A 26,777-nucleotide genomic window follows, 5' to 3' on the forward strand; every position below is an offset into this window, starting at 1 on the left:
ATGGCTTCTCTGGGACAGATACTCTGTCACTCAGTCTAAAACCACACACACACACACTCACACACACATAGACACACACACACACACAAAGTGACAAGGTGACTGTGGTCATTGGTCTACTCAGGCCCCTGCCAAGCCAAACTGACTGGTCTAAAATACCTCTGAGACACACAGGGCAAACATGTGGCCACAGGCCAGAAAGGCCTTGACACACACACACACACACACACCTACAGACACACACACACACACACACACAAAGTTGGGTACAGACACACAAAATGGGTACACAGTTACAATCATATATTGGAATCCAGGCCCATCATTCCAAAGAATTAAAGCATGTCATGAACCCATATATGTGTGTACACACACATGCACGCACTCACACACACGCACACACACACACACACACACACACACACGCGCAAACCCGAAGACCTCTACAAATCACTTGACACAGTCATTTATACAATAAAACACAGTTCCTCTTTCTGTCTCACTCATATCTCTCTTGGTGTAATCGCCTGCTCTAAGTGTGAGTGTGTGTGTGTGTGTGTGTGTGTGTGTGTGTGTGTGTGTGTGTGTGTGTGTGTGAGTGTGAGTGTGAGTGCAGTCATGTCAGCGGTGACCTCTTGTAGTTCCAGCTAGCTCATTCAGCTAAAATTAGCCAAGTGCTAGTGTGGAATGCCATGACATACACTGTAGTAAGTGAACGTGCATAGAAATGGTGTACAAAGAAGAGGCAGGGTAGAGGAGCAAAATAGACATTTATTTCTGTGAAAAGGTTGCAGATTATCACTTTAAGCTAACTTTATTGCCGCATGCTGTGTGCTGCTCTGAGGGAAGGTGAGAGAAGTGAGTTATTACTCTGACGCTTTACTGAGGCAGTGAAATTGCTCTTATATAAGTAATGTACACACCACATAGCTGCACCCACACACAGACACACAGACAAGCATATAGCCACATACAGTAGCCTATATCATATTAGGTGATGTAGGAAGAGGATTCATGCTACAGCTCAATGTTGAGCAGTGTATACAACTAGAGGGAGCAGCAGCTAGAGATGATAAACCTGTTTAAATGGGGACAAATGGGGACACAGAACAGAAATGTGTCCATTAGATTTTCCAAGCATTTGTTTTTACTTGCTTGGACGACCTGATGGGCGGCGTTTGCCACATGGGACAATACAATGAGTGCCAGAAGGTTTAGACAATCATAGGTACAGTAAGTAAATAAAAGTCAATTTAGTATACTTTTCTGTTTGACAAATTGTACACACATGATTTGTCATGTGTGTAAACCCCACCCATCTGATACTTCATGCAGGGTAAAACAAACGCTAAGAATTATTACTGTTTGACCCAGATCTGCACCAGTGAGCCTCAGTATCACATTAATACCTACCTTTATGGATGATTGACAGTTTGGAATGATTTCTAATAGAGGGCACATAATAGATAACAGTGGTGAAGGCAGATATCAATATTGTATATTATGATACGTTTCATAACGATATTGCCAATGATGACGTTAATACCCAGGGTCAGTGCATTTTTATTCAAATTTCAAGGTTCTTAATGAAAGAAAACATGATATTTTTGAAAAAATGGGCATTTGAAAGACTGCCTGACACTCTGGAAAGCTTTAAATTTCACCAAGTAATTGTTTCATGGCTGTTTAATCACAACTATAATTGATTTTAGCATCTTATTGACATGGGATACACTATTTCAACTTTTTACTATGGTCAAATTAAATAAAAACAGACCAATAAATTGCAGCAAATGGCAATGTTCAATTGTAATCTATTGCACAGCAGCTCCAGTATTCTGAGAGCTCTCTGTTATCACCACGGATAACATATTATATATAAAGTAATACAAATGCGATGTTAACAAAAGTATTTATGCATGACTGAAAACATAAGAGACAGAAAATGGTCAACACTTACATGGAGCCTTTTAATCAGAATAGTAGCCCAATCAGAATAAAAATGGCTCATATAAACGCTTCAGTCAGAATAAACTGGCCGATCCGAATGAAATTTCATTCCGTTTGAGAGGGGTGGTTTAACCCTTTCATAATCCGGTCGATGGATAAAATTTCGTCATGTAAACACTCATTCCGATCACTTTCTTTATCTCGCCTCTTTCTGCACATGCTCGCAAATAGCAGCACGCAAATATAAGCAAGCGAGGGACTCATTTCCATGACAATATGTGGAATATACTGTATACCAGCATCCTGAAGTCTGCACCATACAGAACATAACTTATGAGCTGTACCATAAATTAATCATGGATATTGGATTTCTTTTAGGAACTCTCCGTGACTCTGCCAATTAGAAAAGGCATTTTGTCATGCAGGTAGACAGTATATTTGCACTGGGGTCATCATATTTCTTCCAGGTAATCTTAGACCTTTCTCCACTCTAGTCACCACCTACTACAGCTTACCCTCTTCTCTCTCATCCCTTGCCTCTTTCTAGGAGTCTGGCTAATGAGGCAGTATTTCTCTCAAGTCAAGCGGACAATGACAGCACTTTGGAGAGCCCCAAGATGTGGGCACACACACACACACACACACACACGCACACGCACACACACACACACAGAGACAGACATTTCTAGAGGAGGGTTCAAGAAATGAACCACTGTATGCACTGTTGCTTGGACACCATAGTGTCATATGTGCATTAAGACCAACTTAAAGCACATGTGACACTATGAGCACTAACTGCACAATGAGCATATCAAAATGTCACTCAACCCCACATTACTACAAATACTGAAATTATCATGTCACAAACTGTGACATGTGGCGTGTGCGTGTGTGTGTGTGTGTGCGCACGTGAATGTGTCAGCATGTGTCCATATGTGCGTCTGAGTGTGTATGTGTGTGTGTGTGTGTGTGTTTAAAATACAGCATGTTACAGTATTAGTAATAACACCTTAGTCACATGGCCTATGTCAACTCATCCCTGGTAATGTAAACCCTAACATTACATGAAGCAGCATGCGCTCCAGTAGTGTTCATGTATAAATGCATGAGTGATTTAGAAAACCATATAAATTCTAGATAAACTTATTATGGGTGGAAAGAAATGTGTCAAAGTACCATTTTCCAAATGCATTAAAATGAAAGTGCACTCTGTATCATAAAGTCAAATACTGAATAATGATGAGTGGTATTCATGATGGAAATCCCCATCATTTCTTCCCCTGCATTACTACTACAGTGGTGGCCATGGTAGAAGTCTCCCATCATGCATCATTCCTGCATTATTAACGGCACTGGTAGCCATGCTGGTCATCTTACATCAAGCCTGCATTAATGAAGCGGTGGCTACTAGATCCTGTTCTGCCTCACATGCAGTGAAGCAGAGCTGAAAGAACACAAAACAAACTCAAACAAATGGAACATTCCCTGCATCTTCTAATCCCTGAAAAAGAGAACAACACTTGAAATGTACAAGCGATTCCTGTTTCACTGAATGCAGTGTTGCATTCAGTAACAGTGGGATTTCTAAAACAAATGTCATTTATATAGTCCTTTTTTTTTTTTTTTACAAAACAGTGGTAATCCTAGAGGTGTAGATGGTGTCTGCTGCCTGTTCCCTGTGCCGTGTGAATATAGAATATGTATAATATGGAAACTCAGCGTGCTAATAGGCTGGCACTAAGACACGGTATTCATGACGACCTGGTGCCATCTCTCTCTCTCTCTCTCTCTCTCTCTCTCTCTCTCTTTCTCTCTGTGCTAGTGTCTCTCTTCTTCTCTCTCCCCATAATTAACAGTATTCATTCCTGTTTGCTCATCTCATCAGCCTTCTGTCTCCTTTGCTGTCTGCATCTCCTCCTCCTCCCCTCTCTCTCTCTCTCTCTCTCTCTGTCTCTCGTCTCGTTTCTCCCTGTCTCTCTGAACGGTGCTAATACTCTGGCAGAGTGTCAGGGCACACAGGGCCGAACCTGCTAACACCTCACCTCCATGGACTCTCATTACCATCACTGGGAGATGATCATGTCTCCATTTCATTTCTGCTGCTCTGTGTCCATCTGCCTGTCTCACTCGTAACACAAATCATGCCCATTTCCCCATAACGCATCTGTCTGGTTGATTCTCTCACCTATTCCAAAATTCCTACAGAATGAGAGAGAGAGAGATGGAGGGGTGGCGTGGGGTTTGGGGGGGGGGGGGGGGGGGTTACATGTAGCCCACAGAGCCAGGGGCTTTGCTGAGTCGGCCAAACAAGACACCATGTGTTTTTCAAGAGGCGACAGATGGAGAAGGAGGAGAGGAGAGGGAGAGAGAAGGAGAGGAGGGGCAGAAAGTTCGGGGCATGACAGACTAATGAATGACACACATGCGCACACACACGCACACACACACACACAGAGGCCTGACTTTAAATAGAGGGATTAGGTGGACGCTAGAGTAAGAGCTCACAAAATCTCAGCTGTTGTTAGCTGTTGTACTTTCACACTGCTGAGCCCAAAGAGAAATCAATGCTGTATGTGTATGGCTGATTGCTGAATCCACACTGAACTGAGCCAGTGCTAAGCTGACCTGCATTGGTCCAGTCAAACTTAAGCCAAAATGGTTTACACAGCTAAACCAAGCAACAACTGAACTAAGCTACATTAAAGTGGTAGTCCTTATTATTTTTTTTATAATGTGGGTGTTGTGAAGCCCTTTGTGATTACTGTCACTGTGATTAAAGCCTGTACAAATAAACTTGACTTAATCTGCAAGATCCCTGTTTGCTTATTTTGCATCTTTGCTGCTAAGCGCTCATTGCTGTAGTGTTTTTGCACTTCCCAGAGATCAGCTGTCAATCAAACCATGTGGGCGGAGCTGGGATTTTCTGTTGATGCACTTTGAGTTTCTGTAGGTGGCGCTCTTTTCTTTGTCTGCCGGTTCTTCTCCTATTAATTATATTTATTTGAAACTGTTGGTACTGCTGGAAACATGAAACACATTACTTCCCGTTTGCCAGAGGATTTTTCCTGGGAAAGACACCAATTGTTTAGAACAGCAAATGTAAAAACTTTCATGATCAGGGTATAGGTTGAATCACTATTGTCATATTAATTGGCAATAGTGTTATTTGTGACATTTATGACATAAATATTGCAGAACCTGAATCGAATGGATTGTCTGCTAATAGCATAACTGTGGCAATTCAGCTTCACCTCAGTTTCTTACTTTTCTTCTAACTGAATTTCTTACATCTGTAGTGGGAATGGCTAGAGGGCAGAAATCTTTCTCACTAGATATGAGTGAAGTATAGGGCCCAAAAGTTGTGAAAATACATCCACAAATCAGTGTAGACATCAACTGGGCAGGACAGTATATGAACAGTATTTATCATGGGCATTACAGTAAGGATAAAGAAAAGATCTCATGTAGTATTCAAGTTTCCCGGGGGCTGCTGAAGTCTTTTAATGGCAGTCAGTTGCAATGATTTCAGGGGTGATGGAGAGCAGAGGGCTGCGTTCACCTGGGGCTCTGATGGCCTTGACTGATATCAGCACTAAACACAGAAACATGCACACAAACACACACACACACACACACACACACACACATACACACAAACAGCAGTTTACTTCCCTTGGGCCCCAGCTGTGGGAAATAAGGGCGATAAACTAAAGCGGAAGTAGTGATAAAAGTGTCTGAGGGAGGTGTGTGTGTGTGTGTGTGTGTGTGCGTGTGAGTTAGTGCGTGCGTACATGCGTGACAAAGTGCCGGCAGGGCTGGTGAGCGGTCCTGCGAGATTCAGAGCAGAACGGAGGTACAGAAGAGAACAGGTCATCCTCAAGGGCTACACACACACACACACACACACACACACACACACACACACAGCCCAGACAGCTATTAGGACTTGCTCTCTTGCCCCCAGAGCGTCCAAAGTGGTGCCTGATGGACCATCCATCAGCAGGACCTATTGCTGTCTGGTCTCCAGACAGGCTGTGACTCGGACAACCCTAGACCGACAGCACACACACACACACACACACACACACACACACACACACACACTAGGCCGGATGCTGCAGGACCGGGGTAAAGGCCTTTCACTTTAATTATCGCAGCATACAGGATATAAAGCTTCAAATCTTGGGTTCAGATCTTGACATTCATTCTCAATTAATTCCTTATTGATCGTATATGTAGGTTATGACGGAACGGCAGTGAAACATGGGAAATATTGTATTGAATAAAGCTGGAGGTTTTGGAAATGGAACAAAATCAGTGTGTATAACATGGTGAACTTTAAAGTACAATAACATGATGAAAAAGTGGTTGTCACACATGTTAGCCATCCTGCCTATCTATATTGCCTCAATATGTTACGTATGCATCACCACATTAAAGACATGGCACAAGTTTTTCCATTTAGGAATTTAGAGAAAAAAATTCCTCAATTGACCCTTAACCCTGACCCTCATAATGAGGCCATCCATCCCCTCTTGGAATATCACTGATTTGACATAACCGGATAGGTAACAGCTGTGTAGAGAAACATAAGCTTACACCTGTCCAGTCATATAAAGATCTGAGACTGGGGAGATGGGGGGAGGAGAGGTTGGGAGGAGGAAGAGGACGTCTTTTTCAGAAGATTCAGAAACTGTCAACACCAGATGCCAGCTGGATGGATTACAGCTTGTGTTACCACATGACTGCAGATAGGGAAGGGAGCAAAAGAGCCTCCACCTCACCTACAGAGACTTTTGTTTTGGCTTCTATGAAAAGTTTTAATGCCGAAATTTCAAATTGCTGTTAAGGAGGAGGTGCTTTCAACTCATCAAGTCCTTTGGTAAATATTTGTGTCTCTGAATTGTCTAGCAGGCGCTTGAAAATCAGAAAATCAGTACAGAACATAAAGACAAAGAAAATCAAATCAAAACAAATCCTGGAAAGAGCAAGACAGAAGAAAGGCGAGGACGAGGGGATGAGCGAGGAAGCCGGAGAGGGAGCGAGGAAATGAGGGACATAAAGTAAACAGGAGGGGGAACGAGTGAGCGAGAGAGAGAGAGAGAAAGAGAGAGAGAGCAGAAGAGAGAGGGGGAAGTGAGCAAGTGAGAGATGGCAAACAACAGAGTGGGAGCAAGGAAGAGAGAGAGCGAGAACGAGGGAGCGAGCGAGGGAGTCAGAGTCAGGGAGGAGACGAGCGTGAAGCTGTGATGATGAATAGGAGATATATCTGTTCCTTTGTGAGCGCTGATTGCGGTGTCAAATCTGCGGCAGCTCTTTGTTAATCAGCCAGCAGACTATCGGTGGCTGCAGCCCCTCTGCTCAGCGCCGCCATGTCACCACAACACAAATGTCATCAGACAATTATTCTCACACTCGCTCGGGGTATTTGATACATGTCGAAACACACGGGTGTAACGGGACAAATGGGCCAATATTCTCCAAACGCTCCTGGAAAATTGACTTTTTGTAGATGCAATACAAACAATGCAGGTGCACACGTGTGCAGAGACACACCTCATGCTTTCAATCACGCCCTTTTTCCCCCCCTGTTGAGATCTTTTCTGCTTTATGAGTCAGTGTTTCTCCCTTTTCTTTCTCCCTTTGTTTTATTTTTTCTTTCCTCCGGGGCCAAAATGTCAGGCATTACATCAGAGAGGTAAATCAATTTCCTGCTTTCTCTGTTTGCCCGTCTGACTGGGATGCGGGCTGACAGCTGGTTAACCCTCAGTCTCTCTCTCTCTCTCTCTCTCTCTCTCTCTCACACACACACACACACACAGACACACACATACACCTTAGGAATAACAAATAGAGGGTGCATGAAGAAGAAGGGAATGAAGAATTTTAATTAACAAAAAAGAGGAGGGGGGTTAACACCAACTCACATTTACAGTCAACATCAACATCCAATGAAGTGCTTACTATCATAGAAGTCTCCAATTCTGCACCTATGGTGGATTAACACTGCACAAATGCTATAGACTATAGTAGTAATATGGTAACAAAAATCTCTTTTGAATATTTTTACAGTTTGAACAGCACTATCCTTTAAAGTATCATAATTTGTTTTAATTCTGTGCTATGAATCATTTCGTCAGTTTTGTAAAATGGTAGATGTCTCATTTTAGATATCCATTTGTTGTTGCATGCAATTTGATGGGCCAGGTGTAAATTGCCACGATGTATCAGCACAGGCCATTACCATTCGATGCATTCAATGAATCATAGGGCACTTAGCTGCTAGCCAACAGTGTGCGGACCCAGCAGGCAAGGACAAGCCCAGGCCATATCTGCAGGTTGCTCATATGGAGATGAATTATTCCTTTGAAAGCAAATTGGGTTTGAGTTTAGCTCTGCCGGAGCGAGACAAGGCCTTGTTCCCTGTCTCTGACGTACAGGACGGAGGCATAGAGAGAGAGAGAGAGAGAGAGAGAGTGTGTGTGTGTGTGTTGTCAGTGTACGTATACAGTATGTGTGCGCCTGTATATGAAGCACAGAGCTGAGCAGGCGCCAACTGCAGCTTTAATACAGATTTTTCACGAGTCATTTATGACAGATGATAAGAGCGCACAGCCCTTGTGTGCGGTGTGTGTGAATGAGAAAGGAGAGGTCAGACAGACAGAGACAAAGAGACAGACACAGGGGAAGAGAAAGACAAAACCACAGGTACTGAGAGTGTCTTTTTCTACAGATCTTTAGAGGTGAGAAGTTGTTTTTAGTTCAAAAGAGCTACTGAAGCAGAGGATGGACAAGAAAACGAGTGACCACAGCTCTTTAACTTCTGTCTATAGCCTCCATAGGGTCTGTGTATGTTGGAGACTGACCGAACAGGGTCACAGAGAGAGCACGGACACACACACACACACACACGCACACAAACACATGACTTACTCTCTCGCTCTCTCTCTCTCTCTCTCTCTCTCATCCACACAAACACACTGTGGCCCACAGAGGTCAAACTCCATGAGCGCAAGGGAAAAAGAAAGATTTTCTTTCATAACCTCCCACTCCCCTCTCTCGCCCTCTTTGTCCTTTTTCCTCCGCTGTCGTTCTCTTCCCCCTCAGCTCATTTTTTCCCAGGAGAATCCGTCTCCATTTCTCTTTCTCCCTTTATCGGTCCCTCTCACCACCCCCTTCTTCTTCTCCTTCTTTCTCTCCCGTCTCGTACTCTCTCTCCTCTCTTTTCATATGTAAAGAGCTGCTCTCCTGTGGGTGGCGGACGGGCCGGGCAGCAGCGCCAGGACGGAAGAAAAGGACCGACTTTCTCCTTCCCGCGTGTTCAATCGCAGCGAGGGATCTGACTCCGTGGCTCTATTATCGTCTCCTCGCTCTCCTCTCCCCCACCTCTCTCGCCCTTGATCCCTCAATCTCCCGCTCTCTCTCTCTCTCTCTTGTCTCCTCCGTCTCTCCCTCTCGCACGCTGATTCTTCGGCTCCACGTTTCTCCTCCTCTTCTCTCTTCCTTTCCTTCTGTCCATCTTTCTCCCCATCTCTCACTCCCTATAGCATAACCTCTTTCCCTGCCTTTCCTTTCCCTCTCTCCTTCACCCCCTTTTCCCCCACTTCCCCCCCCCCCCCCCTTTTTTTCAGACGCTAAGGTGTAATTTGCCGCTAGCTTATGTCAAGTGTTTTGTGTCCAAAACAGCGGCAGCAGCAGCAATAGCAGCAGTAGCCGTAGCGGAGCATAACTCACAACATCCTCTTCCTCGGTTTCCAACGGCAACGCTGCCAGGCTTAGTTCGTTTAGGCAAACACTCACAGAGACACAACAGAGATTAACGAGACAAAGAAGAGACGCACACAACAAACCAAGATGTCAGGCTCTTGTTCCGTAACAAGGATCTGGTATAGCATTCAAAAACAGTCTGATGAGAACACAGACAGTGCCGGGTGGTAACGCGATACAGTAATGTTATTACTTTCCCCAGTGAGGACATATTAATATCCCGCAATTTATCGGCAACTGTAATAAAATGCGTTCCTTTTGTTATCAACCGCCCTCTAAATATCAGATTGCGTTTGAATTTGAATCTAAAAACGTTATCCCTCCTCCAACTCTCTGGCTCGTTTTCCTCATAATTAATCCGTCGTCTGCTCAGTTAGTTTAGATGAGAAATGGCAGAAAAGTTGACTCTCTCTTAGTGGAAGTATTCTCTCTGCTCTGTTCTTGTGGAGCAGAAAGATGACAACAACATTGGAGATCAATGCTGTTTAGTTTCCCTCATCATTCACAGAGAGGTAACTGATTGTCATGGAAAAGTAATATAATGAGTCATGCATGCTTTAGTAGCGTAACAAATTATGGCTTCAAGGCAGTAATAAGTAAAGCAATAATATTATTTTCATTTAATGAGCAATATATTCGTTTTTTGAGTAACAAGCCCAACACTGAACACACGCAGTGCTGTGAGATCTGGTGTGTGTTTATGCTGAAATGTGGTATTGTGGGATCAGTTGCAGGTTTGCAGGATCAATCTCTGTATATTTTCATCCACAAAGAAAGTCAGTGAAGGCGGCAGAGGTGAAAAAAATTCAAGCAACAAGAACAGGTACACACATCTCCGAATCCTCTCACCTCCTACTTTCCCTGTGGATATGGATGTGCATGTGGGTGTGCATGCGTGTGTGTGTGTGTGTGTGTGTGTGTGTGTGTGTGTGTGTGTGTGTGTGTGAGCTGTTTACCCGATCTCCATAGCATGCCGCTCAGGGAACCCTCTACCTCTAAATAGGTGAGGGTCTATTTTATGAGCCCTTAACGGCCAACACAAAGGCCAGATGGTGCGCTTATCAGCCACAGTGTGTGTGTGTGTGTGTGTGTGTGTGTGTGTGTGTGTGCAGCATCAGGGAGAAGGCAAGAAGTAAATATTTGTCAGAAGCTAAGAGGCAGCTGGTTGTCTGGGGGGCTTTAGGTCTCGCTTAACAAGCAGAACACACACACAGTGATACTAGCGGTAATATGTATTTATGAGAGAGAGAGAGAGAGAGACAGAGAGAGAGAAAGAGAGAGAGAGAGAGGAGGAAGACAGAGAGGATGTTCTGTCTAGGTTCTGGCTTCTCTTTTTCCTGCCACACACATTGTAACCACGATCTAAGAAAGCAGTCTTTTTGCCAGACACCCCATTTGATTTCTTGTTAGTTGAAGTGATAACAGCGGGTCGAGTGAAAACTATTTTTTTAATTCTTTTCCCTCAATGCAATATTCTCAATGCAGCCCCTCTGTTGCATCAAATCAAATAACACCGAAATCAAAGTTTATCCTGGTTTTGAGCTGAACCTCCTGGCCCATAAACCTCTGAGCACCTCCTCAGTGTCTTTTAATAAAAGCATGGAGAAGTCATGAATGAAATGCAACCTCCCTACAGACAGTCCCGTCCTCTGGGTCAATACACAGCTAAACTCCCTAACACGCACACACAGACAGTATTGGAGATGTCATGTAACCAATCATGCGCATGTCCTCATCTATGTTGTACTGTACTCTGCTGTTCCTGGGCATGATGTACCATATCCTATCATGTTCACGCACAAACACACACACACACTCTCCCATAGATCCATGGCCACCCTATGGAGCGAGTCTTGTGGGGAATCATGCAGTATGGTCGCTATAGGCGTCAGCTTCAGGGTCAGATTATCTCACCGCCGGTTGTGTTTTGATGAAGTGGCGAGGCAGTGTGGTCGCGAGGCTAGACAACCAGGCCCTATCACCATGGTAATGGACCATACTGGACCATCCCTTTGGTGATCATCATCGGTTCACGCTGCCATGGCAACAGCCTCGGCTCCCTATAGGCTGACTCATACAGTAAGGCTGAAAAAAAACCACAATACACTATTGTCTTGCAGCAGTAGCCTATAGACACCATCTGATATTACCGCAGACTGGTAGTGAGGCACAAACACTAAGTTGGAATACGCATTCTCTGCAGACCTGTGGATGTTTTTCACCCCGCTCATGTGGAACAGAATTCATTTAAGAGATGAAGAGGCACGCAGAATCAAAAAAACATGCCTCTACAATTAAACATTCGCTTCTCATAGACACTGGAGAATGTTTAGTCGGATCAACTAGCACTTGTTCTCCGGTTGTTTAAGTAGCAGAAAGGGAAACTGGAGTGTAAAGTAGTTTCACAATAAAGACCACACCCGAGCCTCACCGGAGTTTGGCACTCCACTGGCAAAATTGTCCACATGCTGTGAGAAAACACGCTGAAATCACAAGCAGTCCCGTAGAGCTGTTCCCCATGCTGCAACAGGTAGAGATGTAACAGGTGGCAGAGAGATGGACACAGAATCAGCGAGCATAGAGGAGAAACAGGAAAGCAGCTCCCTCTAGTGACCAATTGAATTCACTTCAGCTGCTTTCATTGCAGTGCACTGACACGATTTCCTCCCAGAGGCAGCTTGTGAAAAACACAGGGAGTCGGCTCCCTCTTGTGGTTCACTGCAGAAACAGGTGGAAACGTGTGAACTGCTTTCCCTCCATATCTCTGCTCAGCTGTCTCACACATGGAATGATTTCACAAAAACACTCTTCTGGTGGTCTCTTGTTGGCACATTTTGATTGGACAGACTGACTCACTTGGATGAAGATTTCCTCTCCTTTCTTTACACTCAGTGCGGATTCAAAATCAAACTGAGGTGAGTGATTTGAGCTGTTCTCTACTGTACTTGGCTGGGTACACATGCACTGTAATTCATAGAGCTTTGCACAATATGAGAAACAATGCAAGCAGTACATCCGGGGAGGATCACCTTAAAGAACACTTAAAGTAAGGACAATATAGTTCAACTGTAATCTCAAATTTGACTATTTAAAAATGGACACCGATAGTAATATTTCTTCATCAACAAGTGCAATCTATTACACGTGCTGTTTTGCATCCAGTCGTCAAGTCTGGTAGTGCTTGAGGCGTGAGAGGAGAGGAAGTACAACATCCTGACCTTGGCTCACGAGGCTGGGTGTGGCTCCCCCACTTCCCACATCACACCGCTCATCTCCACAACTGTCTCTGACCTCGGTTTCTCTACCTGTTTCTCACGTCTGCACACACTCATGTATATGTAACCACCCAAACGCAGAAGCACATACAGAGACAAAGACAAGGGTTAAGGCCACAACGCTTCCCAGAATAGAAAAATGAAGTGACACTTGTGGAACGGGGATGACTCAGTTTCAGACGCTGTATAAACATCACATGAACCCTGGCTCCCACATTAACCCCCAGCTTAGTATCTTATTGGGCCACTGGGTGTTAGATAAAAGCTGATTGCATTTCTGTCATCCACTGGTAAGCCTCGCCTTGCCTTTCTCTGCGCTGGTGCACATAAGGTTAGATAACAGACTGTAACGATTGCTTGGAATGAGTAAAACACAATAAAGCTGCCGGCTCATTATGGCTGCATACAGCCTACGTGTGACTAGTCATTGTTTATTCCACCCTCACTATAAGAGCACACCCTCGAGCTTTAATAAGCCATCACCTAAAGTAAATATAATAGCAGCAGACATTTAGCCCCGTGTTTGTTTGGTGCTCACAGCTCACCATCATTCCCTGCAATATAGAAGGCACCGGGAGATAGAGTAAATGCCAGGCTTCCAGAAATAGCAGCAGCCCATTTGCTCTTTTCCATGATGCTAGTAGACAGATAACATTTACACCTGGCTCAAAAAGTAGGCTAGGGAACTGTAGGAGTAGATGCCTTTTTTTTTTCTTCAAAAAGGGCCTCTATATTTTTCATATTTTGCCCTATTTCTCTGCCGTTGTTCACTCTCAGCCTCTCCCTGTCACACATCTCGCTCTGTCACTCCCCGCAAGAATCCATTTCTGGTGGACATGTTCTATTTTCTTTGCCGATAAATAATGTATCCTTTGTCTTCAGAATGGATGTATAGGAGAATCCAGACAAATAGGCCGTTTCATAGTATTGACGCATTGTTCTCTAGAGGTTGAGAAAGATCTTATGACTAAAAGTATAGCGGTGAATTGGTAAATTGAAGGGTACATTAGCAAATAATCCACATAATCCACATCATAAAGAGCAAAGCCCCCGGCCAGCGCTGCGTGAACACACTGTGTCACTGCAGATGACGCTCTCGGATGTAAGCAGCTGTATTGCTTGAACTGAACAGAGAATGACAGAGGGGAAGAGAAGAGATGAAGGGAACAGAAGGGGGTTGAGGGGGACGGAAATAATGTCTGACAGGCGTCAATGTCTAATTGGCAGCAGCTGGCTACAGTCATGCACACGCACATATGTACGCACACCAACACACACACACACATAAGAGAGGAGACTGAGAGCAGCACCTGGACTGAGAGAAACAGGCAGGCAGACAGTTAAACAGACGGACGCCCCACAGAGAAAAGAATCCATGAATGAACTTGTATCACCTCTTTTCCAATTCACGTGTATAGATATACACAATATGTAAATCTACCTAAAGCCTTCCTATGTAACCGATACAACACATGAGGACACTGTGACACGCTGGAACCTGGCTCTTAAAATAAACTGGGAACTGGACAGATATCTTGTGGGATATCGTTCCTCATAGAAATAGACTGATAAATCATTCAGATTGATGCCATTCAAGCCATTGAGCCATCAAATCTCTAATTCTCTCTCATTCATTGGTATCCTTGTGCAGAAGAGAGAAATGATCAGAAGTTCATATGGATCAGAGGCTGTGATGAACAGTGTTGACAGAGGAGCTTTATGAGCGGCAGCATCGTACATCCTGAACCAGCACCTGCAGGCTGGGAGCAGCATGAGGTCATGGACCCTTCACCTCAGCACACACAGACACTTTATTTTGCTCTACTTTATTCTAATCTACTCTAATCCCTTCTAGTCAACTCTTTGCCCCTGTACTCTACTCTACTGTACTCAGCCACAGTATGGGATAACAATTTAGTAGCTAGGATGGAGATTGCAATATATATGCTGAGAGAAGAGTGTTTCTACTCAAACAAATGACATATGAAACTGTGGCAAGCTGTGGCATGAAGTAAATGCAAGGGATCTACTTTTTGAATTTCATCAATCAGACTTATGATATGTCGATAACATGTTTTGCTGTGCAATTTATAATGGGTTCCAAAACATATGTATATATTCATATATCAATAAATATATGTTTGGATAATGCTAGGAAAACCTCAAATTAATCAATATTTTGAAGATTCAGTCCTCAAAAATGCTAAGTTAAGTAAAGTTAAGTTCTTAAGATGACTCATAATTTGGTAAGCCACTTTCATGACAGCAATCATTTCATGATGGTAGGCATAATTTGTTTTTTTCAAATGGTCGACAGCTCATTTTGGAAGTAATCTATAAAGCACTGATACAAGACAAAAAAAAAACATACCTCTGTGTCAAACTCTATTAAAGATTGTAAAGTAAATCATGCAAAGGCAAGCATGCAGACAAAGTAAGAATAGACATGGGAGACAGCAACTACTCACCACAGTTTGCGAGGCATCTTTGCACAGTATTAAGGAGCTTCTGAGGTGCAACCTTTCTGTGTGTGTGTGTGTGTGTGTGTGTGTGTTTGTGTATGTCTATATTCAGTCCTCTCTCTCCTCTATTCTCTCTATTCGTCCTCTTATAATATTCATTCACCCCCACTGCCACTTCAAGACAAAGCACACAAACAGATGCACGTGTGTGTGCACACACAAGCCTGCACACTTACACAGACACACAGCTCTGATTATGCAGTCATTAATGAGGTGTTGTGTGTTGTGAGCAAGGTGAATGCAGAGAGACCACTTTGTAGTAGCCATGGGCAGAGGAGAGGGAGAGGAATAGAAACACAGGGATTAATGACAGAGAAGACAGAGAGGAAGAGGCTGGAAAGTTGGAGAACAAGAGAGAGAGAGAGGGTGGGATGAAAAGAGTTTTGTGAGCAGAGGGCAGGCAGGGCAGAAGAGAGAGACGAGGACAACAACAACAACAAAACAACCTACACCTGCTGCCCTGCAGCCAGACACTTTGAAGTGAGCCATCCATCTGCTTTTTTTATGTCGTCCTTCCTCCTCACTTTTCTCTCCTCCTCCCCAGTCGCTTTATTTTCCTATGCATTCCACCTTTTACATTTTGTATTGTAGACATTTAGCTCTTATGGAGACCGGCTTGTATCAGCCAAAACAAGCTTAAAGTCATATTACTAACATAAGATACTGTCAATTTATAAGGAGTGTAAGGGATAAAAGAACAAAACATCTGCATCAAGACAGTAAAAAATAGGTAAACAAAATTAGGTGTAGAGGAAGAAAGTAACAGAGGGAGGTGAAATGTTTGCTCCCCTTTTCTCCTATTCCTCTACTCCATCCATCTCATCCATCCATACATCTATCCATCCAGACTGCCCTGGAGCCTCTGCCCTTTTCTATTTAACTAACTCAGACTGGGTGACCTCGCCTGAAGGGAAAAAAAAAAAAAAACTCTCTCTCTTGGTGCTCTTCCTGTATTCTATCCCACCACCCTTATTCCTCGTCCCTCCTTTAGTAGGATTTAGTATGATTCTTTCTTTCATGCATTTGATTCAAATTGTGAGCCATCATAAGTTTGGGTTAAAGCCTATCCATCACAAAGGGAATGATCCATATAAGGTGCAGACGCTGCAGAGTGGGATCTGGTCAGTGGCAGAAAAAGGCCAAAGGCTCTCTCTCTCTCTCTCTCTCTCTCTCACACACACACACACACACACACACACACACACTTTCTCTCTTTTTCTCTCTCTCAAAGCTCTAGGGAGCCTGGCTCAGCACTGCTTTCTTACATCTAACTTCCTGGATCGAAAGCACACACACACACACACGCACACACACACGCACACACACACACACACACACACACACACACAGAGCCCAGCAGGCAAGCGCTAGTCAGTGTCTGGGCAGAGCGGCAGCTCAACCAGGAGTCACGACTCACTCATTCATATTCAGAACCACTCCAGAGCAGACAGTCTAATGACACCTGGCCAGGGACAACAGGCAGGGAGAGAGAGAGACAGTGGACTAGGTGTGTGTGTGTGTGTGTGTGTGTGTGTGTGTGTGTATGAATGAAAAACTCTGTGTGTAGCCTGAATGCAAGTGTTTGTGTGTGTGTACATCTGTTTGCACGTCATCCTGAAATGACAGACCACAAGGACCCTGAGTCCTATTTTTCATAATTCAGGTCATCCTGAAATGGTTTCACCTGCTGAAGCTATATAACAGCTTAGTCATATCAGACAGAAGCAAAGCCTACAGGACCACAAACTATGCCTTTTTTTAGTGGCTTATTATAATGGCCTTTGAAGACCCAATAAATATACCCTGTAAATATCCATATAGATTATTGAAGAGTTTGACTTGTGCATTGAATAGATATAGATATAGATATAGATATAGATATAGATATAGATATAGATATAGATATACATAGTATTACAACTTTCAGTACCCATATACATTTCATTATCTAATACCCTCAAAATGCAGGTCTGTTTTGATCTGTGGAAACACGAATAGGAGAAGATGAAAAGGTTTGTGATATGAGGTGAGGGGAGTTGAATGTGAGACTACTCAGCGACTGATGGACTGATACAGACAGAGGGCAGAGAAAAGGAGTGTGTTCTGGTGCCGGATTAGAGAGTAGACTGTTGCTTTGGTTATCTGCATGTAAGTCCTTGAATAGAATGGATAGATACTTATAGTGCTCACACACACACAAGCCCTTCACCTCTCATCACTATGGCAACCTCCATTAGCAGGGACGGTTTGTTTCAACAAAGAAAGGCTCCTCACGTTTGGCATCCTTGAATCAGCCTCATAGGACATTGCATGGGCCAGGTACACACCTGTGCAACATTGTGTACATTTGCTTAGAGCTCCAATCCAGAAGTGATTTGACTGAACAGATGTCATGAATATCCCAAATGGTCCCTGAATAATTTGACTTGCACATGAAATATAGGCTTTTTTCAAATTTAATAACCCAGTCAAAACTCAAAATCCAGGTCTGTCAGCATTTCTATAACCTCTTAGAGAAATGAGTGCAGACAATCAAAGTGAGAATGAAAAATGGCTCCAATCCAATGAATCAAAACATAAACAACGCCGGTAGCAGAGCGATAAGGGGCACTGCAGTTACAGATCCTGGGGCTCTATTAAATATTTATACATTGTAACAGTGTACTGTGGCTATGTCTGGAGGAGAAAAATAGAGGTGGTCTAATCTGAAAGCAACATAATGTACCTTAAATTGTCCTGCAGCAGTTAGGGACAAATTGCTTATATAACCTTGTGTATAAGGTGTATATATAAATAAAGTCCTATAGGGTCAATGCACACTCCAGAAATCAACCCCACAAACACCCAAAGACTGTCTACACATGTTGCTAATGAGATATGTGTATATTTTATTTTCAGCCATGACCTGACAACTTTCATGATTTATTTTGGACATGTCAGGTAGAGTAAATAAGGAAGTACCAAGGTAGAATAAAAACTGTACAAGAAAGGTATGACTTTAGATAATTTTCATTGAAGAAGGCTTTGGCTGCTTTGGGGGTTGATTTTTGGAGTGTGCATCGGCCCTGTAGGACTGTACTGGAGAGCAGTGCACCAAGGCAAACAAGACGTTAGTAGCGCTAGTGAAGTAATCATTGAGATTTTGGTCAAAATCAATCGGTATGACGGAAAAAAAAAGAATAGGGTTGAGGCCGAATATCGTTCAAAGTTAATGCTGCAAAAGCTGGTCTTTAATCTCCATTTGAGAGATGCTGCACAGCAATGCTTCCCTGGAATTTCTCCATATATATATATATACATATATATATATATATATACACACACACATACATAATACATACATATACATACATATATATATATATATATATATATATATATATATATATGTATATATATATTAATTTGATGTAAAGATACATTTGGGAAATTTAGCAGCAAGGAGCCACAGCCCCTAACCAAGACGGGAAGAACAACTTACCGGGCTCTCAGCGCAGCCAAACTGGACTTGTCAATCCTGTAGAAGGAGGGAGATAGAAAAGGAGAGAGAAAGAAAGGGGAAAAAAAACACAGTAAGAAAAGAGATTATTGATCACGTCTCTGACACAAACTGCTGACATGCAGCGATTAAAGTGATTCTTTTTAAACGCTCTTGATTTAGAGTCATTAGGATTAGAACAAGAACACCGGAAAGCATGCAAATCAAGATGGCAAGGGGTGAGATTTCTGACTTCTTCTGGTTTACTGGTTCTCCTGTCAAATTAGCGTTCAGCATTAAGTGGATGGGGAAAATCTTCATTGATGTGTATACATAACATGGATTCTGACATATGCAGACATGCACTTCTGGACTACAGACAGAACTATCAACATTTCTAATGGTCAGTTCTCTTCCTTATGTGTTCTCTCTTTGATGCAAACTAGCCAAACGGGTCACACTTGGAAAAATAGGTTATTTTTTCCAAGTGAACCAGGGAACGTGCTGCAACGCTGCTATGATTCATACAAAGTAGACAAAGTAGTCTGAAACATACAGTACAGATCAGCGCTGCTGTGAAGTTAATAGCAGAGAGCATGTTCTATGGCAGGTGACTTGATGTAACAAGGTCACCTCTCATTCTCTGCCACAAGCTGCTCAGACCAGTTATGACGGGTGTCAACTCATGTTTATAAGGGCGTTATGCACGCCTCACTACATACTGTACAAACTAAAAACACCCCACTGTCAGAACATTACCTATGATAAATTCACTTTTCATTTTAATTTAACCAGGTTATTTTACCATGTTGTTTAACACCATAGCAGGGGTTTGTGTTGCAGTTTGAGCCCTCATAACAAATGTCTTAATGATCTGTTGCACTTTTTGAAGCTCTCTGTGCAGAGATATATACTCTTGAGCTTTTGTTAATGGAAAATGTACAAATGCGTTCAAGTTAAATGTATTTTTACCTCATTTGAAAATGTGTATGCATATGCGTCTGTGAGTGTTTTGTGTTTTTCCTCTTTCTGAAATGCTTAGGGAGATGTTGTGGCATTAAGTCTTTAATCCCGTTAATTTGGCGACTGAACCGTGCAGAATGAAGCCTGATCTTTCTCACTCACACGCACTTATGCACAGTCACGCACAGACACACACATACACACACACACGCACACACACACACCCACACAATGCCCACTATTCTCACTAAGCCAGCTTCCTTGCCATCCAACCTTGAAGTTTTAAATATAATTTGAATGTTTTCCAGGGTTTTTGAATGATTTTAACAACAACATCCATTACACCAACCTCCCCAGAGGCTATAAGAGACACAGAGCAGGGAAAACTGTGGTTCTATAGTGTTATTCTTGACAGATGCTACAAGCTAGATATGCAAATGTCAGAATACTGGGGTTATAGTGAGAAACACCTTGTGTAATAGTTTATGCAAAAGAAACTAATTTATGCAAAAGAGATGCACACTTCCACATCGTCACCTGTATGCAGAGGCTTCAAAGTAAGATGCTTTAGCAAGATGCAGATTGCTTTTATAGGCTTGGCCACTTGATGAATGATGAACCGCAATCGCAAGAACTTCAGTAAAATAAAATAATAAAAAAATATATCAAACACAGTGGCTCCCTATGGCTACTTCACAGTTCATTTGCCATGCTATCAGTGATGCCTTCCTGCCTCAATGGTCTCTAGTCCTGTACCATGAGTGAGCGTCTTTGATATTTTTCTGGAGCTGTAAGTCTGCACTCTCAGAAGGCTTATCTTCCAAGCAGTGGAGAAAATACACCACCCACATTAGGGCTGAATCATCAAACAAATCAAACCTCATATGTAAGGAAGCTTTCTTCAACCCACACCTTGTAGATCAAGGCAATGTTTTCTGTCTGACTGTGTGTGTGTGTGTGTGTGTGTGTGTGTGTGTAGGTATGATTTAAGTCACTTTCAGGGACACAAACCAGACTTAAGCCGTGTCCCTAATTGTTAAAAAGCTGATTTTTGGGTCAGTGGTTAAGGTTAGGGTTAGGTTAAGTCTCCAGGAAATGAATGTAAGTCTATGTAAATACCCCAAAAGTGACATAAGTACGACTGTCTGTGTGTGTGTGTGTGTGTGTGTGTGTGTGTGTGTGTGTGTGTGTGTGTGTGTGTGTGTGTGTGTGTGTGTGTGTGTGTGTGTGTGTGTGTGATCTGATGACATCCCACTTTTTAACAAATTTTACAAACAAAGCGCGACTAAACAACACCACCCTCACTACATTAGAACAAAGTGACAGTGAGTAAGTGTGCGTACATGTGTTTGTACTCTGTGTGTTTGTATTGTCTGCATTCAGTACTTCCACAACAGACTCACTATAGTCTTTCCTTCATAGGAAAGGACATTTTCTCTCATCCAGAAAGCATACCAGATGGCCTGGCTAATTAATTGATTTATATATATTTAAACAAATGACCTGCCCCCTCACAACCAGCTCTACATTTGCTACTACATCATCATCTGAATCGACTGCTGCAACTTCAAGCAGGTGCTAAAGCAACTCTCCTGCATCTAAACTATCCGTCTATGCATCTGTATTATATGTGTCTCTGTCTGTGTAATGATCCAAAGGGAGAAATTGGTTCACATTTAACAAAGAGGATGGGTGAGCTGATACCTGCAGCCTTCAGATGAGAAGTCATATATGCCTATCCAATGACTGACATTTTAAAAACATACAACTTTAAGGTTTTAGATGTCTTATGGTGTATAGTTGTTGTTTTTTTATTACTTTCTCTAAACTCAAAATTCAAGAAAGGTTGACATTTGATAGTGTTGAGAAGGGAGATGCCCTTCACATGCTCCTCTTCTGTCTGTGTCTGCCTGTCTGGCTGTCTGCTCTATTCCCAGGGCCGGGAGGATGCTGAAAAAATGTAATATGTGAGATTGCTAATTGCCTGTTGGAAATTGTAGACAGTTATGCAATCCATTGGAGCTGTCCATCTCACTAATGAGCTGTCCATCTCACTAATGTAATGTGTTAGTTTGCCTCCAAAATGTAAAGAATGTGAAGTTAAAGGGACCGCTTATTCCAATATGCATACTGTAATTGGTAGAGTATTATTATCATCACCCCCCAAACAAACCTCTATTTTAAATTGTGCAAGATAATTCTCACAATCTCAATGTCTTTTAAACTTGTCACTGAGCCTGACAAGTCAATCTGACAAGTAATCCCCTATTTTTTCTCAAAAGCATTTGATTACTGTGTGTTTTTTTAATCGCTGCGCTACATAACAGTTACCAGTTAATCTTGTTACATGTAATCCGTTGCTCCCCAACCATGTCTGTTTCAACTGGTTCCAACCCTGTCTGGCATGGATGCACAGCCTGAGCCCAGCTGGGAAGGTTAAGTGCTCTGAAGCACTGCTTCAGTGTCAGAATGACGGCCAGCGGGGGAGCCGGCGCAAAACACTCTGAGTGTGTCAGCGCATTCAGCTGAAAATGGGCTTTCTGGCAGCTTCTTTAGCGCTGCATCATGGGAGCACTTCTTGGCAAACAGAGCAGGAGAACACGACTGCTGGGAGCCGTGTCCGGAGTGTGTGTCCCATAACACGCACAGCAGCAACAACAATAACACACAGAGCAGGAGCACAGACAGCGGGGACAGACAAAGCAGCCTGTTGATTCTCAGTGATCCCTCCCAGCCTGGAGACAGCACAGAGTGAGACCAAGCCACACACACACACACACACACACACAAACACACACACACACACACACAGTAGGTTGTCAAACAGAGGTCAGGGTGTTAGAGGTGTGACACGCAGAGGCGCAGTCTGAGCCCTCCACCCATCCTTCCTTCTCAGGAAAATAGTTTACTTTTGCACCGCACACACCCATACTAATACAAGTACATGCACATGTGAGCATACGCATATACTACATAGCATACTATACAAACAGCCATAATGGGCACAAAACATGTGCACACATAGACAAACAGACACACACACACACACACACACACAAACACACACATCAGCATCCAGTGAGAAAGCAACATACCATCCGAATCCACCAAATGACACGCTTCTCCTCCTCCTCTGCATTTTGACAGACTGAACTTCTCAGCAGCCTCTCGCTCTCTGCCTCTCTCCTTTGGGAAGATGTATATGCTTGCTGTCAGTCTCTCTCTCTTTCTCCCCCTCTGTCTGTCTCTCTCTCTCTCTCTGACTCTTTAGGGAGATGTATACACTTGCTCTCTGTCTCTGCAGTCTCTCTCTATAGTCTCTCTCTCTCTCTCTCTCTCTCTCTCTGTGTGTGGGGAGATGCTTGTCTATTCTTGCTCACTCTCCTTTTTTCTTTCTTTTTTCCCCCCACTCGCCTTTTTTGCTACTTCTCTCCCAGCTGCCTCCCCAGAGCTGCTGTCTCCACTTTGGCACTTGACCAGTCAACTACTTTCCAGAAACGCTGCTCGCTCTTTGGCTTTCACACGCTATTGCACCCACACACAGAGACACACGCTGACACATACAGGTACACCCAGTCACACACACACACACACACACACACACACACACACACATACACATGCTTCAGCAGGGGGAGGAGCAAGGTGGGGAGGGGCCACAATCCCCCATCTGACAATGTATGTTTGTTTCACACACATATACACACACACACGCACACACGCACACACACACACACACACACATTCTGCAGAAGAGCTAGCATTTGGTTTTAGAATCATCTTTATCACCATGACCATGGCCACAGCATCTGTGACCTGCCCAATAACCAATAACAGGAAGTTGAAATGTGGTCACTTCCTGTGTTGTGTGCCACAAAGTGATGCTGCTGTGTGATGTAAGCACATGCCCACCAAGTGTCGAGTCTCTCCATTCTCCAGCTCACTCAAACGCAGTGCTAGGGAAACACTCACATGCAAAAAAAACATGAAGGAGCAAAGATATACAGCAACATTCAGCGCAGCAGCTGCATTAAACATGATGCATGTAATCCAAGTTTACTTCTACTGTCTACTGTCTACTGTCTTCTTTTACTGTCTTGGTCTGCAAAGTCCATTATGCACTGTAAAGTAAATTCCATAGGTCCTATTAAAAAAACCCAGTTGAACAGACAATCAGCTGACAGCAGAGAAAGAGAGAGAGGATTCATTTTGAAACGTAATGTATTCTATATAAGGAAATGAAAGGAGCTGTGCTATATAGTGCGGTCTGGTCTGACAGTAATAACTACACACAGAGAAACCTCCCATGTTGTGACCAAAGGGAGTGTCCTTCCTGGCTTCCTTCCTCCTCACTCCAGCCTTGACAAGTCTCACTCTCAGGCGTTAACGCTCACACAGCTGCCTAAAATACACTGTAGGAACACAGGACGTCCCAAGACTTTAGGTGAAGGTATATAACTTTAAATAACGCAAGCTTCTCTTCTTTTTTAATTTGGGCTAAACTGCCTCAGGGGTAAAAACCTCATCAGTGTTTAACAGTATGTCCTGTTATTCTCCTAGGACTTTCTGTTTCATGTGATACTTTAGTTATTTTTGTACGAGGGCTACGCATAGACACGAGGGCTACGCATAGACATGATATCACGCGAGTAGAAAATGAAAATGTTAAATATAAAGGGAAAAAGAGGCTCAGGCGAGTGATATTGAATGTCACAAAGAGGTTAGGTTTCATTTGCTGTCCTCAAAAATATTAGCCCAGAACACTCATGGCTGTTCTTTTCTGCTGTGAATAGGATTGGTTTCCAGACCGACCTTGATTTACAATCACAGCAAAAACTACACTCTTAGACCAAGACGCCAAACAAGCCTCTCTTATAGCCTGTTGAGAATGATGACAGTCAATAGCATTCAGAATTAAAGAATACCAATATTGTCTCTCTGCCTCTCTCTCTCTCTCTCTCTCTCTCTCTCTCTCTCTCTCTCTCTCTCTCTCTCTCTGTGGCTGATGAGTGGGTACACTCTCAGTCCCATATCTCTATCATTGATGGCATCTCACTGATTAAAAGCAATAAAACGCTCCAGTGGCGTAATGTAATGGTGTGTGTGTTTGTGTGTGTGTGTGTGTGTGTGTCTGTGTGTGTGACTGTGGGTGCACATGCACAGGGCTATGAACTTTACACAGTCTGGTACCACAGTAGTAATGATTATAATTACAGATCAGCCCTGTGTCTGCATTTGCACAATGGATGCACAGCAAAGGACTGAATAGAATAGAATAGAATAGAATAGAACAGAATAGAATAGAATAGAATAGATAAAGGTAGACATGAGTTCAACAGTATACAAGAAAATACACTTCAATAAAACATAATACAATACTTTATTCATATTATATAGGGGGATATTCACAATAACTGAAATGTATATAGAATCACCTTCCCTGCCTCTTGGTTACAGGATGTGACAGTTCTGACTGAAGATGACAAGACATATGGGGCAGATCACATATAGGACAGAATGACCTCACTTTCTCCACCTAGTGGTTTAGATGGGGGCACACAAGATATGAATGACCAAATCAATGTTTTCATTGACAATGTTTGACAGTGCCAGACTGGGGAACCTTCTTCTCAAACAAAAATGAATAAAAGAAAGAGATTTGGAAAGATAGGAAGAAAGAAATGTATAAAGAAATTGATCATCATTTCATCATTTCACTGAGCAGCTATTTAACACTTCCTAGACATCATGGCATCACCACTATTTCATGCAATCACTCTCAAACCAAATGAGTCTGTGCAAGATGATTTAGAGTTTCGGGATGTGTGATTGTGGGAATAATAACCCAAATCAACTGTTCAAAATTCAGCTACGCAGTGTTTGTATAAACTATTTTTTTTGTACAACTGAATTATTCCTGCAAAAGAAAGACGATAACGTTGGCTAATCAGCATAAACACAGACGCTGGAGTAGGCTCACTAAAAGGGCTTTATATACTTTATAAATACAACACCTAGAAACACAAAACATAGTCTTATTTTTTGCACACCAGCCAAATACAAACTACAAAATATGCAAAAGTATTTAAATACATATTTCAAATACATTTTATTAAAATACTACTCATCTCTACTCATCTTTTCACTTCAAGCTCATAAAAACCCTCAAAGTCCATGTTGTTGGTCAGGAAGTCACATGGAATTTAGTTCTTTAAAAGGTTAACCTATTAAATCTATGTTAGTCCATGTTAGAAATGTGGTTGGCTGCTGTCTCACTAACATCCATAGGACATATTGATGCCTTCGAGAGTGATGCTCCCATCCATCCATTACTCCTAACCTCTTCCATCCGCTCTCTCTTTTTCTTTCCCCTTTCTTTTTTTCTCCGCTTTTCCTCTCTCCCCATCCCACTTTTATCCATTTTGTTTCTTTCAATCTGTCTTCTCATCCTCCCTAACCTTCTCTCTGTCATCACAGTTTATCCCTCCCTCCATCTCAACCCTCGGTGGTGAGGAATTCAATCACCACAGATGAGTTTCAAGGGAGCAGTGAGACTCCAAGACAGTCACGATGTTTAAATCTTTATTGTTTTTCTCTGTCCCTCCTTCCTCTCTCTCCCCTCCTGTTCCTTCCTTAGTCCCTCCCTCCCTCCTCCATCTCTCTCCCCACCATGTAATAAGGTATTTAGTCATCAGATGGATTCCCAGGGGGTGGCAGACAGAGCTGATGGACCTTTCTCCTTTACTCTATCTCTTCCTCCATCCATCCCTCTGTTCCTCCCCTCCTCCCACTGTGTCTCTAATAGGTTACTTAGTCATATGA

General features: G+C 42.9%; 1 protein-coding gene across 2 annotated transcripts in view; it reads right to left on the bottom strand.

Moving 5' to 3' along the window:
- The window catches only part of rap1gap2a (RAP1 GTPase activating protein 2a), a 73,700-nt gene extending 50,259 nt beyond the window's left edge, over nt 1-23,441 (bottom strand). For both annotated transcript variants that reach the window (XM_071533265.1, XM_071533266.1), the window contains exons 1-2: nt 23,051-23,441; nt 18,996-19,031 (exon numbers count right to left, since the gene is read on the bottom strand). In XM_071533265.1, the coding sequence (XP_071389366.1) occupies nt 18,996-19,031; nt 23,051-23,094 (80 nt within the window). In that variant the 5' untranslated portion in view covers nt 23,095-23,441. The remainder of the gene's footprint in view (nt 1-18,995; nt 19,032-23,050) is intronic.
- Between the last annotated feature and the right edge of the window lie 3,336 nt (nt 23,442-26,777).

The sequence above is a fragment of the Centroberyx affinis genome, unplaced genomic scaffold, assembly GCF_046629955.1.
Source record: "Centroberyx affinis isolate AG114_WGS23_722 - 3 ecotype Tasmania unplaced genomic scaffold, CSIRO-AGI_Caff_v1 ptg002349l_1, whole genome shotgun sequence".
In the NCBI taxonomy this organism is placed as follows: domain Eukaryota; kingdom Metazoa; phylum Chordata; class Actinopteri; order Beryciformes; family Berycidae; genus Centroberyx; species Centroberyx affinis.